Source organism: Ornithodoros turicata, unplaced genomic scaffold (genome assembly GCF_037126465.1).
Source record: "Ornithodoros turicata isolate Travis unplaced genomic scaffold, ASM3712646v1 ctg00000858.1, whole genome shotgun sequence".
In the NCBI taxonomy this organism is placed as follows: domain Eukaryota; kingdom Metazoa; phylum Arthropoda; class Arachnida; order Ixodida; family Argasidae; genus Ornithodoros; species Ornithodoros turicata.
This window is the reverse complement of record NW_026999407.1, coordinates 430,064-447,298: the sequence shown is the minus strand read 5'-3', so window position 1 is coordinate 447,298 and position 17,235 is coordinate 430,064. Positions and strand designations below refer to the sequence as shown.

Here is a 17,235-nt window from a genome sequence, read left to right as displayed (position 1 = left end):
AGGTACAGTAGTCTCGCAGTCGAAACGCGATCCAGGGGAACTTCAGCATCTCCAAAGACAACTCTGCTAGCTTCAAAAACCGTGTCTCGAGCATGCTGGTTCTTGACTGCTACTTGAAAGTTCAATCCACCCTGATGCTGGACGAAATGGACGTGATCGTCTCCGACCAACTCAAAGACAGCGTCAAGGACACCATCTACAGAAACCCCATCGGGTACGGTGAAATCGAAGCCATGATCCTTAGGGGACCTTACAGTACACAGGGTTGCAGGAGCAACGGTCATTCCGATGGAGATCGTAGGAGGTGGTTGTGATGGTGAACGGGCTCGCCATTGTCGGCCTGAATGAGGAGGGCAACGTCACTACTTACGCCCTGGGGGCCGTAGAATGGCCCAGGGACAGACCACAAGGATGTCCAACCCTGAGAAATCTGTTAAACGAATGAGAGTTTGAACACATGTCTAATCCGGCGAACATCTTCTTCTCTGGCAGAACTGTGCAGGGCAGAGATCGCACTCCTACAGCTTTTTCTCGTGTTGGCTCCGTTTGTGAAACTGCAAACTCGACCTGTGGGAGAACTTTGCAGGACAGAGGTCGCACCTACATGGCTTCTCACCCGTGTGCCTCCGTTTGTGAACATGCAGACTCGTACTCTGGCTGAACTCTGCAGGACAGACGTTGCACTTGTATGGCTTCTCACCCGTGTGTGTCCGTTTGTGAACCTGCAGATTCGTGCTCTTGCGGAACTGTGCACGGCAGAGATCGCACTTGTAGGGCTTCTCGCCTGTATGTGTCCGACTGTGAACCTGCAGATTCGAGCTCTGGCAGAACTCTGCAGGACAGAGACTGCACTTGTATGGCTTCTCGCCCGTGTGTGTTCGCCTGTGACGCCGCAGGCACGAACTCTTGCTGAACTCGGCAGGACAGAGATCACACTTGTATGAGCCACTGTTACCCTTTGCATGCGCTCGCAGAGTTGACGGATGACGAAATGCCGCTGAACATACGTTGCAGGTAAAGGCCTTTGTTCCGTGAGTATTGAGGCGAACTTCCGAGTGGTCGGTGTCAATGCATGTAGCCAAACAAACGCTGCACTTGCTGTCTTTCGCATGGTCGAACGTCGAAGATTTGCCTGCCTCTTCAGTTTTGCTCTGGTCTGGAGTTTGCACCATGGGTCGACCATTCATAGTGATTTGTGCAGCGTTGTCGAATCGCGTTTCAACTGTTGCTGCCCCGATCTTGAACCGTGAATTTGAGGGAGTGCAACCTGATGATGCTACATTGGAAGACCCCCTGGCCGTGTCCTCAACAGGAAGCATAGCAGTGTTTCCTCTCTCTCCTGGAATAGCAGAAATCAGACACTGAGAGTGCAAGCACTTTTGGAAGTAATATTTGCTCACAAGGCACGATGACAAAGACAAAAATGTAGCCCCTTAAAGATGTCGCATTATTTATGGGAGTTTGAAACTCAATTACGAGTCGCCTGCCATTCTGGTCCGTATGCGGTCTCTCTCTGCGCAGAATGGTCACAAAGCGGAAGACTAATCTGTGAAAGTAAATGCATCATGCAGCGTTTGAAGACTTGTAAAAGTACATCCGATGTGCGGCCTGAATTGCACGTGATACTCGGTAGACAGAGGACGTGGTATCCTGAGGATGCGAAGGCCACCTGTTCTCGCTCCCGCTTAGGGTTAGGAAGGCCGCGAGCTTGCACGGTTGCCTGATCATGGCGAAGACACCCCGCTTGCCCAGTACTGCACCGAGTTGGAGATTGCCTTCAAGACGGCAGGATCCACCTTCAACAGATGCTAGAACTCCTGATCTTCGATATGCCTTCGCCTTTAGTGGAAGTGAGTGCTGTTCTCATGACATTGATTTTGGCCCTCGTACTCAAGTCCTACAGCTGGCTAACCTTTTCAGTGACTTTCATCTTTCAACGAGAACATTGTTTGTTTGTAGAGTCACTCACAGTGCAGTGTCGTCCGCATAAATATATGTTGTTTATTGAGAGCAACGACCGTACGAAAATACAACGAGCCAATACCACACCTAAAGGGAACCTGCATTCAACGAGCTTCTCCACCCCCCCCCCCTGCGTGTGTCATGCTGTGTCGCCAGCCAAGAACTGAGATCGCACTTTTTGCCCGTTGTTATATATTCAACCTCATCCTCGTCTATGCCTATAGGCCAATGTGACAACGAAGAAAAGGCACGAAGATGGCATGCATGTGACAACGACATCATCAACAACTTTATTTTAAAAAGATGAATGGGGAGTTGCATTGTCAGGGGCAATACCCCATTCCTGATGGTGATGCGGGGGAATGAAATAATGAGCCACTTCACAATAAGGAGCCAAGTCCTATGGTATGCGTGCATGATATCGCTGCTGATCTTATTGATACTGTTGCTTACATGCGTTTGACACTGTGTGCAATAGTTAAACTGGTCACGGTCACAACATGGCGTCTTGTCATTGGGCCCTGGAACCCAGGCACGATACTACGCAACACTGTGTGTGTGTGTCCGCTTATGAACCCACGCACTCTAGCACTCCTCGTACTATGCAGGGCAGCGATCGTGCTGCTACGACTTTTTCTCGTGTTGTGTCCGCTTGTGAGCTTGCAAATTCGACCTGGCGGAGAACATTGCAGGACAGAGTGCGCACTCGTACGGCTTCTCGCCCGTGTGTGTCCGTCTGTGCTCCCGCAGGCTCGTGCTCCGGCTGAACTGCGCAGGACAGAGGTCGCACTTGTACGGCTTCTCGCCCGTGTGTGTCCGTCTGTGAACCTGAAGATTCGTGCTCTGCGTGAACTGCGCGGGACAGTGATCGCACTTGTACGGCTTCTCGCCCGTGTGCGTACGTTTGTGAACCTGCAGGTTCGAGTACTGGCGGAACTCCGCGGGACACACACTGCACTTGTACGGCCTCTCGCCCGTGTGTGTTCGCTTGTGATGCCGCAGGTTCGTGCTCTTGCTGAACTCCGCGGGACAGAGATTGCACTTGTGTGACCCTTCTCCGGCGCAACGCTGTGGATGCACTCCCAGAGTTGACGCGTGAGAGAATGTCTCGGAGCATGAGTCGCGGGTGAGCGTCTTCGTCAGGGGAGTTCTGAGGTGAACTTCCAAGAGGCCGATGTACGGCCTGTCGTTCTCGTGGCCGAGCGTCAACGATATGCCTGCCCCTCGAGTGTCGTTCTGCTCTGGAGGTTGCTCGGCGTGTCGGCCGTCCATAGTCACTAGTGCAGTGTTGTCCAATGGCGGTTCAGCCGTTGTTGCGTTGAACTGTGGATTTGAAGAAGTGCTATGTGAAGATTCTCGATCGCATGCGCCTCCGGGCTGGTCCTCGATATAAGGCGTACGAGTGCCTTCTCCTGCTCCTGAAATTGCAGAAATCAGACATTGAGGCAGTTTTGCAGTTGACCAGCGTCAGGGCCGGCTCGTGGCACGCGCTTCTGGTGCGGCCGGCCGCAGAAAAAAGAAGAAGAAGAAGAAGAAAAAAAAAAGGCCAGAGCGGAATCTGTTGACTTGCCAGAAAGAAGGAAAGATAAATTGTTTTTTAAGTTTGTAACTACAGGGGTTGATCAAGGTAAATGTAAAGTTCGAGAAACACCAAGCTAATTCACTCTTTCGAAGTGTTCACCGTGCGTATCTAGACACGGCTGCCATCGCTGTGGCAAGTCGTCGATTCCATTGGCTTAGAAAGAAGTGGGCTACGGGACACCTTTCTAGAGGGCTTCATCTGTGTGGAACGCCCTTTCTCCAATGTGCTCCAATTTAAGATGTCCAAATAAATTCGCTAGGGGCTGTAAGGGGCATGGTGCAAAACCCCCCAGCACATTTCGACCGTCAAATTCGCCGTGTGATGCCGGACATTGTGTCATGACCCTTCTGGACAACATCCCAGGCCCATGCCACCCGTTATGTGGCACCCATAGAGTGGTACTGAACATTAATCGTGACCCCTTGCACCGAGAAGTCCACTTTTATGCCATGGCGCATGTCCCAAGAGACACGTCTCGTGGGCCTGCCGGTGTACGACCGAATCTTGCTTTTCTTTGGCGACGGGGAAACCTTATGTCGGCATCCCATGCTGCTTCCGTTTGTCTCTGGAGAGAAATGATGCATCCAGCTTTCGTCACACGTGATGACTGATTGCAAAAATTCGTCCCCCACGGTTTGAAACTGGTACAGCTTCTGCTCAGAGACTGTCATGCGCGATCCCTGCTCATCACAACTTAGGTGTCGTGGAACCCGTTTTGCACAGATTGCGCGGAATGTAAGTGCTAATGAATGACTGTCCTCACGCATTCGACACTAATATTCTAGTGGGCTTCAATGTCCCAAACTGATACTTGTCGGTTCTCGAGGGTGGCTCCACCAGATCTCAACACAACCACCGATGTCCACAAGGTGTCTAGATATGACCGGAACCTCTTCTCGGAAATTGTCATAAATTGTATGTCCTGTGGATGGTTATTTGCGACGTTCGGTTGCAATCTTTGGTTAAGGGAAACCAGTGGTGCCGATATAAAATAAATTCTGGGCATGGTGCACAACCAAGGAGGTCAGGTATGGTAGCGTTCCACCAAGATGGGATTGTGCCCTTGTTGCGTGCTTTTTCTGGATGGACGGGTCAGTGGTCTTCCCGAATACATGAATCACTGACACCCGTTTTGTTAAAGCTGCACGGGGAAAGTCGATCTACTCGAATGTGGACACGCCCCTGTTACGCATTGTCCGTGCATCGGCTGGGCGGTGCTGTTTTGTAGACACTGTTGGCCCTTTCGTTGAAACCGGGGTATGGGGAAAATACCCCGGACTCATCAGATAAGCCGCAGAGCGTGGGTCAAAGAAAAAAAATTGTGCATAAGCCGCGGCTAACACGCGTGAAATTACGGTAATTGGACAGCCAGTCATGCGGCACAACCTCCTCGCCTTCCTGGATCCAGCGACCCAGCAGCATCTACACCAACCGAGTTTCGGCTCGCTTTCGTTTCGTGCTTTCATTGAGATGCACTGAGAAGTCCAGTTCTTGCCCGCGGAGACGGCCCGTAGAGGACATGGTGAGACACGAGACGCCGACGATGAAACAGCGGTGATCGTCGCAGCATTTTGAGCAACATGGCATTTCTCATTAGGACGAAGCTGCGTTTTTTAAATAAAACGCTTCCATTTACGGCAGCATCCAAAGCCTACGGGGAAGTAACAAAGGCTGCGTATCGGTCTTGTTTGGAGCAAATTCATCCGGAGAATAGTAGCTGCCACACCTTATCAGCATCTCTGCCGATCTCACCCCAACGACACCTCATCGGCATCTCGACAAATATGCCAAACTTGCGCTTCGAGAATGTGCACCTGCCGCTGATGGATGAGGTGATTTACTGCAGCAGTTCAATGCCAGGGTACCCTTATACGTAGAAAAGTATGTGTATCTGATGGACAGAAAATTCGGAGCAAAGGGCCGCCAGGTTAGTTGTCAACAGCTGTGCTGTGCATGGTGCCATCCAGTTCCTCAACACAATCAATATAGTGTTCCTGCCCTCTCCCCAACCACAAGAGTATTTAATGTTCTTAGTTACTGTCACGGCCCCCTCTGCTTTCCCTATCTTTCCTAAGAATGCCTTTCCAAGAACAGTTCCCCAATGTAACACATATCTTTGTACATTTCCATTGGGACAGTGACTATGTCAGGATGGTAAGATAATACAGAGCCTCCGAACCCTCTAATTCATGAAAACTTTAATTATTAAGAAAGTATAATTTATTAAAACTTCAACTCGCTTTTAAAACCACAATTTCTTTTTAGCCGCGATATAGTGCTTCGATATGCATGTTCGGTATACAGGGTGTCCCAGAAAACGTGTAATTGAATTACAATTAAAAAATTATGCCACCTGGAATCATGCGGTCAACTCAATGCTGGCTATTTTTTTCGATGGGATATCTCCCGATTATCCTTGTCAATTATCATTAATTTGAGTAAAGTAGACACACTTTTCACATTTGTGGGGTAAAAAGTGACCTTTACTTGGCAAATTTCCTAGTTCATTTTGCAAAAATTGACATAATTAAACTTACGTTACACGATATTAATATCAGGAGGTGGCAAGAACCTAGTAAGAACAAATGCCATTGATTAAATACCCCGCCAACGATGAGGACGGTGCCCAGAAGAAGAACAGTCTCTGTTCGAAATATCGGCGGCTTCTGTCCTGAGGCAACTCCCTTTCTAGGTGGGTAGTTTTTTAATTATAATTCAACGACACGTTTTCTAGGAAACCCCGTACATAAATCGATAGTTATAATGAGAGTTCTTCAAAAGAGGGGTTATTCTCCTCAGGTGGAGACTACCATGGCTGTATCGGAGACGTTAGATCTGCTGGGATTTATGTTCGCAATTAATGCTGCAAACGTCGAGACAATGCGACATTCTATAAAGAATCTCAGTATAGATTTTGTCTACTGCAGGAGTCAACAATAGAACAGAGCATTGTTGCGAAGCTGATACGTGCATGCCTTTCTTTTGTGCACACCCTGCAAGTTTTTGTAACTAAGTCAACTGATCATTTTGGATCACCTTCTGATGTTGAGCCATGACTGTGTTCCATCTGGTCCTGCCCCGCCAAAATTGAAGTGTCGTATGGTTCCGTTTTCACTTCTATCACTGGATGTTCATCTGAACAGTCCTCCAGAGGTTCTTCCTTGATGTGACACATCCCTGGAGTAAAGCAAATAAGGAAAAAGGAAAACTTATCACACTGTAAAAATGTCAAGTGACATGCATCTCCGAATCGAGTTATGTTCTACCACATGTTATCTATAAAAAATCGCGCATACAAAAGCGTCAGTCCAGGAAATCTCGCTCGGAATATCGCGTTCTTTAATGACGCGATATACAAAGAAGCATGACATCTTCCTCAGGAACGTTCCCTAAGACATTCACTGTCTGAGTAGTACATAGTTTGTACCAGTTTTGGGAAGTAACCAAGTTACAAGTAACCGTATTTAGTTACCGCCTTTGGTTAAAGTAGATAACTGTAAAATGCAACTGTAACCATTACCCTTGTCACTTGAACGGCCTTCCCAGCTAATGACAATTGCACTGAATGTCATTCGTTAGTATTGCATCGAGCTACACGGAGAAACAGAATGTCATTCGTGGATGATGTCAGTGTCCATAATTAAGACACAGGGTGTTATACAGGGTTGAATATACAGGGTGTTTGCTCTAACGTGTCCAGAAATGATATTTAACGCCAGCGACAGAAGAAAAGCGACTGGTACTTTTCTGCCACTCGAGTAAGAAACAGGTACTGCTACTAGTAGCACCTGTTTCTTAGTCAAGTAGCTGAAAAGTAGCGCTCGTTTTTTCTCTTTTATCGCTCGCTGTAAATAAAATTTCTGTACACGTTAGAGCAAACACCTTGTTATGTACGTCGGTTCTATTTTTATCTCTTTTGCTGGAAACCAGTGAAACGTTGGATTATTTCACAAATTCGTTGCATTTTCGATTGTGCTTATCTGCACCACACTTGGCAGCATGGCGACTGAGAACGAGGGTAGCACCCCAGAAAAACCAGTGTTAAGCCATCTTTCCTTCGTTTCAAAAGTTATTAAATTTGAGACAAGATATTGGATTACAACTTTTCACTTATGCTTGATTTCTTCAAACGGTTTATTGTTGTTGTTTTTGGTACCCCTCTAACTACGAGGGTGTGCAGTCTGTTCGAGAGGGAAGAGCAATTAAGTTCCCCAAACTCATTTGCATGTATTGCCATTTGGTTTCACCATGTAACACGGAACAAATGTCACTCAGTGCAAACGTCATTTGCTGGGAATTACATTCAATTTACAATATGACAGAGTTATAAGTTACTCAGGTACGACAATGTTTTCCTCGAGATGTGAAGCCCCAGAAGAAAAAACAAAAAAAACGGAAATTTGGGGGAAAACAACCGTTTTTTCGTTTTTTTTTCTCGGCTTCGGAAGAATTAACCAAAATTTCCAGGTGACAAAATTCAAAAATGCAAGGTTTTGTGCCTTCGATGCGTTCCAACCCACCAACAGTGCCTTAGGTGCCTCTAATCTGCCAACAACCACCAACTTAGAGCTCTGTCTGGCTATTCCAAGCGATTTCCATCGCGGTCACATAATGTCGGAGTTCTGGACGGGTTGTTCCAATTACCTATCGCTGAGTAGACAGCAGTCTCATGGGATGCTCTGCTCTGCATTTATGTCTAGAGGGTGAACACTGCTAAGGTTTCTAGCTCACTGTATGCTGTAGCATGGCCGGCAATGCTTCGACTCAGCAGTAACCATGTTTGTTTCCATTTTTTCAAATTTTTCAGAAAAAAACCCAAAAAGAAAAATATTTTTTTTAGCGATCCAAAATTTCTGGAAATTTTGCATCTCTATGTTTTCCACGTTTCACTCACTACCCCAGCGTTGTCTCATTGAGATCAGGTAGGGCTTCAGCAACGGGCCAGGTCGTGCCACTGAATTCAGGCCCATGCAGCGCTCTAACTATAACTAGGGCCTGACTTTTTCGGGTTTTATTTTTGGCCAAATTCGGGGGGTAAATACCGGGTGATATTTTTCGTTTGAAAATTCGGGTGTATTCGGGTTAAATCCCGTTACGGCATATTCTGTCGTCAGGAATTCGGGTGATTTTTTTTTGTTTAATAAAAATTTGTCTTAACATGGAACTAATGTTTAGCAATGTTATCAAACTTTATTTTAATGCACGCTTATGAGTGTGCCACGCGACCCGGATGTTTTCGGGTAGATTCGGGTTAAACCCGAATTTTACAGATTTCGTTCGGGGGGTAAATATCGGGCGGATACGGGTTTAACCCTAAAAAGTCAGGCCCTAACTATAACTTGGTTACTTTATTTAGTAACTCTAACTGGTTCACACATTCATACCGTGACCAGTTCTTGAAGACTATTCTGGAAAGCCTTCACCGCCTGAGTACGAAATTTACAAAAATTTTATATAAAACTCTCACCTCCTAACGGCGACTCGCTGCTGTGCTGGTGCTGTGCTGGTAAGAACGCAGCATCCGGAGTTTCCGTTTTTACTCTCGAGGGTTGATTGTCGAACTTTGGGGACAGCTCCATTTATCGCAGTTGTGAATCCGTGGGGCTGCAACGTGATGACTCCAGCGCACAAGTATGTACAACAGTGCGAATATCGAGAGCATCAACGGCGCAATGTTGCCACCCTTTGGTCCCTGAAATGACAAAAGAAAAAAAGACAAACGGGTTCAGAAGTAGAATATACATCAACAGCAGCTGTACGCTTCTATAATGTAGAAATTATTTAACAGTGTGTCGATTAAAGTGCCGACTCACTGTTCCTGGTAGAATGATCCGTGTTTAGTTGCTCTACATGGGTTCCCAGCAAGAGAGAAGTTCCTGATGGAATCACTTGCAGCCATGGTTTCTTCTGAAGAAAAACACACGATAGTACTTGTATTAGAATACTTCCTGTGGTTCCAACACATCACATATGTGGAATATTATATAGGGTCCTTTTTCTCGGGTTTTATGATTTCTCAAATTCGGGGGTTAGAAATTCGGTTGCAATTTACACGGGAGAACTTGGGGAGGAATCGAGCGCTACGATTTTCATTTGATATGTCATTGGGGAAATTTCGGGTGAAACGAAAGGCATACAAAACGAGCCACTGCTGTGACGCTGGGACGAGAAACAATAATTTTAATATTCCCGCTCGGAACCGGGGCAGTGAGTGACCGCGGTATTCAAACACTTGTCCGAGCTCCACAGAACCTCGTCTTTTTTTTCTCCTGCAGGAGGGCATTATAAAAGGAGGACAAATAGGTTGTCACAAATAGCTCTGTCTGCTGATATTATGATTCACTCATTCACGATTCATTATGATTCATTCCGTGTTTGTGTTTGTCCGTTTTTGTCCCTACCTCGTCTCGGGTTTTCAAGTCATGGATTATGATTCACTTTTCCGGCTTATCTACAACCGCAAGCTGAAGGACCGTGAGGATTTCGGGTAGATATCGGGTTTTACCCGGATTCTTCAAAACTTGTTCAAGGGGGAACCATCGTGAGACATCGGGTTTAACCCAAAAGAAGAACCGTAGGATTATATAAATAGCATTAACTGACGCAATAAAGAACCTTTGCAACGAGTAACATCTGCCTAGCTAATGGACAACCCCTATTTCAACGACTTTACGTGTAAATGCAAAGTCACTCTAACTTCCATTCCCCACAGGTTAATCATATCTTTTATCTTTATCTATTTGCTATGTACTACGGACCAAGATTTGGATTTAGAAACAAAAAGGGCCACATACATGAAATAACAGCGGGGTCATTACCAAATTGCAGCCTTCAAATTCCTAGACTTTTCCAGTTTTTCTCCGACTATTTTGAGGGAATTTCCTGAGCAAAACAAAACGGAGCTTAGTGTCCTCTGACACAGGTCACTCATAAAACGTGTCATTTCTTGAACAACTTTATTTGTACGATGATCAGTGGGAAGTTTCATCGCCAAGGGCAATACCACAGTGGATTTTCAACTCGTACAATTCGAAGAACATGTCAGTACGATGTTGAGGAACCTACCACACTGGAGTAGGTGGGTAGGACAAATAAACGTTACACATTTTGATCGCATCGTAAAAATAGAAGACGGGGTTTATTCTACACAAGATTTTGCAGACTCGTAGCCATTTGTCTGAAGTTTCGCTGGAATTTTTTGTGGGCATTATGGCCCTGTAGAAGAAAAATTAAAAATCGAGCAAAATCTCACGCTACGCATTTTCTATGGCCTATCTCACTCAAAAGCCGACATTTCCTACTGCGTACGCTCCATTTTCACTTCACCACACACAGGTGGCACCAGCATACAGAACAAGACTGGAACGAGAGGATTGGTGTTTAATGTCAGAATCGGCATTTCACATCGTCCTATGTAGCGCTGCCTGTGTGAAGTGATGCAAACAAATGAATACAAACATCTAGGTGTGGTTTAGGTCTAGGTCAAAGACACGTTACCTAGGAAGACTAATCCGTCTACCAGAAGGCAGGTATGCAAGACGACTCTTTGAGCAAGTAAGGTACACCGGCATCAGAATAGAATGTGTAAAACGCATTGGCCGAATAGACTCCAAATATAGCGGAGGCACCCTCCGTCAGACGACGAAAAACTCAATCGAATGGAACCTGCGCATAAACAAAGAGATGAAGAAAATTGAAAATGAAGACTGGAACCAGCGCACTACAAAGAAACAAAGCCTAGCTCTCTACAACAGCTACAAAAGTACACCGGCCCCGTTCAACGCCTACAGAGGAGACCGCCAAAGCGGCTTATTATTCCAGGCCAGGACCAGCGGCATGGCCGAGTGGGCTAAGGCGTCCGCCCGTTGGTGGTAACCAAGGTCGTGCTGTAGACTGGGAGGTGGTGGGTTCGAATCCTACCGCCGGCTGTGCTGTCTGAGGTTTTCCCTGGGTTTTCCGAAGACTTTCCAGACGAATGTCGGCACAGTTCCCCCTGAAGTCGGCCCAGGACGCATACTAATCCCCCTGTCCCCCACTCCTTCCTGCTGTCCTCTCTCCATCCGTCCACATCTGTACGCCGCTCATAGCCACAGTTGCTTCGCGGCGCTAACACGCAATTAAAAAAAAAAAAAAAAATATTCCAGGCCAGGACGGGCGCACTCCTGACAAGGCAAAGATTGGCCCAGCTATTCCGCCACAACGAGACAACGTGCGTCCTGTTCGGTGAGGAAGAAGAAGACATCGGACATGTCTTATTTAGATGTCCAGCCACAACGGCCACCAGACCTGAGGGAGCAGACATCGCTTGGCTTAACGACTCCACCAGACGACGGCAGTGCCAGTGACATCGTGGAGACCACAAGGCGACGCCTGACGAACTGGGACAGACTAACAGCGAGTGCTCTTCGCGCAAAACCACACAACGGACCAACTTGGCGACTCTAAATCATTTGTATTATTTTTTTTCCTCTTTTTATTTTAGTGCCGGTGGATCCCGACAGGGAAACTGCCCCGACTCAAAGGGGATAAGGCACAACCTAAACCTAAACCTAATATTAGGGGGGGAAAGGATTAGGCGCAACTGAACATACATCACTGTGTCAAGCATCGGCATTCTTCTTCTATTTCATTTTATTTACTTTGCCTGTGATGTCGCAAGACCCTGATTTAAAAGGGAATAGGCGCAGCTGAACCTGAACCTGAACCTGAACCTGCAAAGCAGACACAAGAAAAAATGTCGGTGTTTGCGGGGATAGGCCATTGAAAATGCGTGGGGCGAGATTTTGCTTCGTTTTTAATTTTCTTTCTACGTGACCATAGAGCTTACAAAAAAATTCGAATGAAACTTCAGATAGATGGCTATCAGTCTACAAAGTTTCAGATGGGCCAAACCCAGTCTTCTATTTTGATAGTACGATCAAAATGTGTAAAGTTTGCTATAATAACCCTGTAGATGCCGTACAGAAGGCTTAGCATTCTCGCGTTTCTCCTGCTATAGAAGTGGATCAGATGGGGTTGTTGAAATGCATATAAAACGACTTCTAGTCCACAGAATTTTATAATTCTTACATTTCCCGATTCAGTATATGACGCTCTTCCACTTCTACGCAATATTTACATTCGTAACCCTTTCACTAATTTTTAAACACGAGTTGTCCCGATACGGAACTACACCCACGGATTCATTCAGCTGTTTCATGGTACTCAAACACTGATAACGCTGATAACGCGGTGTGGTTTGTCACTGATGCTCGTAAACTATACTTACCCATCCAAAGCTTCTGTCGAACTTTAATTCACTTTCCAAACTATGTTCTCTTTCTAATTCTAATGTTATCTGTTTGACAACAACTTCGGCGATGGCGATGTCGTTCAACGGGTGATAGCTACATAGCAGACGACGCTCGCTAACGTTAGTCATCGTCGCCTTTGAATTTCATTGATTTTTGGGCGTTCGCGTAACGACTGGAATTTAATTCTTTAATATGAGCGCCATAAATAAGGATTTCGTTACTCTTAAACATATCACCCTTTCTTTATCACTTTTTTAGACGTGACGCCATTCAACATTCAACATCATCAGCAGTGGCATCACCTATCTCTATTCTGTTGTTTGGGTGGTGACTTCCGAAATGGGCATTAACCATTTAAAAAGATTTCGTCGTAAGAGAACGCCAGCACTCTGTGAACGAAGACATTGTGTATTGGGTGTATTGTAACGTTTTGGGAACACATCGAGCCGAAAGCACGTCAAGGGATGATGATAAGGAACACTGTTCAGGTTTCTCTACATTAGAATGATTTTCAACATGGCCTGTGTAGGAAATTGAGACATCGGTCTGTGAAAATGCTACCAGTGTCTGACGCACACCTCCGCTTCAAAAATCGTGGAGCAAACTCTCTCTTCCATCGTCCGTCCTAAAAGGTGCTGTGACCTACAAAAGGACAGCTTCAACCACGAAGTCAGCCGCCTCTACGAGAGCATCAGTTCGTGGGGGTAGGAACCGAAAACCGCTAAAAACCCATTTTTTACGGTACGGTAGGGATTTTGCTTCAGGCGTAGTTGGGTTTCCGTAGCTTTACTACATCTGAGAATCTTATTTCGAAAAAAAAAAAAAAAAAAAAAAGATCTAGTTCACTCATTTGACATCCTATTCGCGAACTGAAACGGGTACGAAGTCTAACTCGATCCAATGTTGTAATGAGTGTATACCAATCAGTAGTTCCCGAAGAAATGATGGTTATTAGAGTGTGCATGGTAGCTGTGCAGTATTGGGCACTCTCAGAAATTTCATGGGGGGGGCATTAAAAAAAGAAAAAAAAATTGGGGGAGTGTACACAGGGTGCTTCGCGTGCACATGGAATTAAACCTGGGAAAGCGCAAGCACATAACAATATACTGTATGGAATAAGTTTGTTCCCGATATACACGATAAATAACACTACACACATTTCTACAATTAAATATCGTGGTATTTAGGCGTCTTTGATTCTATCCCGTAATGTAACGTAATTACAGCCTCGGTCCACTAAATCTAAAATTATATACGGGGTGCTTTACCTGAAGAGACAAGAAGTTCTAACTGGCGACGTAATCCTACCATGTTGGGAAGCCTTTGGACAGTTTAATCGAGGGAAATTTATTTTTTCAATTCAACTTTGCCGCGTGAACCTCACTTTTTCTTTTCGTAGAAATATGAAGTCCTTCACGGATTAAAAAAAAAAGTGAAGTCCTCCACAGTCCAAACAAAAAACTATGCACAGTATTGTGACACAAATAGTCGGAAAAAAAAAAGTAGTAAAAATTCTGCTTTAGCCCCACCCGCTTGACTGTCGCAAAGAAGAGCGTGGGTTAAGGGGCAGGGAGAGGAGGAAAACTCCCTGCCTTCCCCCTTTACCCTTCTTTCCCCCATTTTGATCTTGATGATGGTGACAACTGTCTTATCACGAAGAAAACAAAAAAACAACTGTCTTATCACAATGAAGGCGGGGAAACTTGCTGTTTCAGAGGCACATTTTGCATGCACTTTGACACAAGCGGTGGAATTTTCGTCAGAGTGGAATTTTTTTTCGTCAAAGTGGAATTTTCGCTAATTTTTTCCGACCTATTTCTGTCGCTATAGTGCGCGTAGTTTTTGTTATGCCTGCGGCTATCCGTAGAGGACTTCATACTTCCGTTAAAACAAGTGAGGCTCGCTCGGCAATTTTCAAAGTTAGATTGAAAAAAATAAATTCCCCGCAGCTGAAAATTGTCCAAAGCCTTCCTCAGTGGCGGCAAACGTTTCTAGAAGGTAATTGCCGAAAGTCCCACAATCCTTCGGCAAGTAACCCCCCCGAGTTAGAATTTGAAATTGCCTTACGTAAAATATGCCGCTTCTGTGTGGGCCTGGCATCCCTCATTGCTCAAGTGGAAGGCGCACAAAAAAACGCGCAGTACGGTTCGTTTTTGGTAAACGTGCCCGGCCTTGCCCGTGGGCTAAGTGGGGACAGGTAATGCCTTATTTTCTTGCGGGCCTGGTCCGAACCAAAGAATGTTGATCCCAGGTCGGGCCCCAAGCTGTGCAACCTCAATTTTTGCTAGTCCCAGTCAGCGTCTACAGCCCGCCTCACTCGGCTGGGCGGGGTAGCCTCGAAAATGCGCGGGCCGAGAGACTTAAAAATTATCCGGGCTCGGGCTCGGACCCGGCATAGAGTCGTGGCGAATCGAGGGAAAGCCAGACCTGGGCTTGCGAATGCGGCCTCGTGCAGTGCCCTGGCCTGGACAGTCAGCGTTACCCCGATGAAAGCTAGTCTTGACCTGAAATCACGTCTCTCACTTTGTCGCGAGGGGTAATAGCCTTTGTTTGTTTGTTTCAGATGATTTGATATCGCGACGACATCTTCCGTCCCTCATTGATACATCTTCATGGCTGGACCACGCACAGAATGTTGACTTTCCCTGACCCCCGCAGACCGGCGAATCAGAGCGAGTTCTCCTCATGACGTCATTGGTGACGTGGCATCGTACCTTCTCCTCCTCCTAATACCCAGAGTGGTGAGTTAAGGGTGAAGGCGTGGACCCACGTTCATGCGAGTTTTCACAGGAAACGAATTGCAAGCGTCAAAACGTTTCATGCTGTCAGGTAAAATGACACACACACACTTTCATCGGACGTCTTAATCCGAAAATTTTTTGGATTGCCCTGTGCACTCTTTCAAGAAAGCTCTTTGTGATCATTTTGTAGTTGCAGTGTACTTTTTCTTTTTTTTCACTTTTGCTTTTTATCTTCTCTATGCATCCACTTCCCCTTTCTCTAATGCTAAGGGTCCCAGAAGGTATAATAAGTAGATATGAATCAATCGAAATTTTTTGAAATAATAAATGGAATACAGTCACGTCTTGCTCGTCCGGAGTTGATGTATTCGGACTATATCACCGGGAACTAACTTGCTACCATTGGATTTTGTCTCAGTTATCCGGACAGCAAGTACGGGGGAGGACCTTCCAGGACAAAGGTCGTTCTGATTCGCTTATCCGGACAACATCCTCTGTCCCTGGCATGTGCTGTATTCGGACTACTCCGGACTATTCGGACTACATTTGCAAAAAGACAAAAACACGTATGCTGGACTAACTCTCTGCGACATTATCCTTCTTTGAACAGCAGGACGATGCAGCGTGTGTTGTAGCTGTTACCAAGGTTCTGTCACACGTGTGCCTTTTAATTTCAAGCAGCTCACTTCGCATGAATCTCTCAAGTAACCATCTTTTATTTGTTTTTTCCGTAGCTATTAAGAGGTCTCCCAAATTTTTCGGGTTTTCTCGGAAATTTGCTTGGTTCGGTTACCTATCCAGAAATTCTTGCAAGTTGCTGCTCTAACCTATGCACTCTTCAACATCTTCACATTGTGTGTGCGTTGACGTATTTTTTTACATTTCTCAACTCATTTGTCTCTTTTGTGTGATTTCAGGAAGAAAAGTCGGCAACAGTGTACTTCTCATTAACGAAGAGTCGAGAGATACTCGTGTGCTTGAGTCATCGCATTGCAGCCCGTCTGATTAACAACTGTCACAAATGGAGCTGTCACCAAGGTTTGGTGATTATCTCGCGAGAGTAAAAACAGAAAGCGATGTTGTTGCATTCCTACCGGAACAAGGCCAGCACCAGTGCAGCAGGGAATGTGCGTTAGGAGGTGAGAGTGATGGGAAAACTTTTCTGAGCTGTGCTCTCAGGTCAGGTGGGGAGCCTTTTCCAGAATGATGTTGAGGAAATGTCATATATACATATATATATATATATATATATATATATATTATTTATAAGTCCCAAACGTTGCCACACCAGCATTGGTCAGCTGTTTCGGCCTTATTGGGCCTTCATCAGCAATGCGTAGGTGGGCGACGTTTGAGCGAATGGCGTCGGAAGGTCACGTGGAACGTGATGTCCTCCCGTCAGGGTGAGACGTCGCCCACCTACGCATTGCTGATGAAGGCCCAATAAGGCCGAAACAACTGTCCAATGCTGGTGTGGCGACGTTTGGGACTTATAAACATATGTTCAACGTGCAGGCAAAGAGCCTATGCTATTTTTTTTCACATTTTTTTTTATATATATACAGTCATGTATCGCTTATCCGGAGTTCAGATAATCGGAAAACTCGTTATCCGGACTATATTACCTGGAACGAACCTGCTACCATTGCATTTTGCC

General features: G+C 45.8%; 1 protein-coding gene and 1 long non-coding RNA gene across 4 annotated transcripts; one reads left to right on the top strand and one right to left on the bottom strand.

Annotated features, from left to right (window-relative positions):
• Positions 1-479: 479 nt before the first annotated feature.
• LOC135375366 (zinc finger protein 227-like) lies at positions 480-9,230 on the bottom strand. 3 transcript variants are annotated; one of them, XM_064608082.1, is made up of 3 exons: positions 9,012-9,230; positions 6,581-6,721; positions 480-1,339 (listed from the first exon to the last, which is right to left on the bottom strand). In XM_064608082.1, the coding sequence occupies exons 1-3, from the start codon at positions 9,121-9,123 to the stop codon at positions 519-521; spliced, it is 1,074 nt and encodes a 357-aa protein (XP_064464152.1). In that variant the 5' UTR covers positions 9,124-9,230; the 3' UTR covers positions 480-518. The 3 variants fall into 3 exon arrangements, with proteins under 3 accessions (XP_064464152.1, XP_064464154.1, XP_064464153.1); XM_064608084.1 differs by lacking the exon at positions 9,012-9,230 and adding an exon at positions 6,841-7,181; XM_064608083.1 differs by lacking the exon at positions 480-1,339 and adding an exon at positions 2,364-3,380 and having other exon boundaries at positions 9,012-9,220.
• A 4,046-nt stretch (positions 9,231-13,276) lies between these two features.
• LOC135375367 (uncharacterized) lies at positions 13,277-16,711 on the top strand. The gene is made up of 3 exons (XR_010417231.1): positions 13,277-13,578; positions 15,401-15,578; positions 16,496-16,711. It is a non-coding gene; the product is annotated as an uncharacterized LOC135375367 (long non-coding RNA).
• The last annotated feature ends 524 nt before the right edge of the window (positions 16,712-17,235 follow it).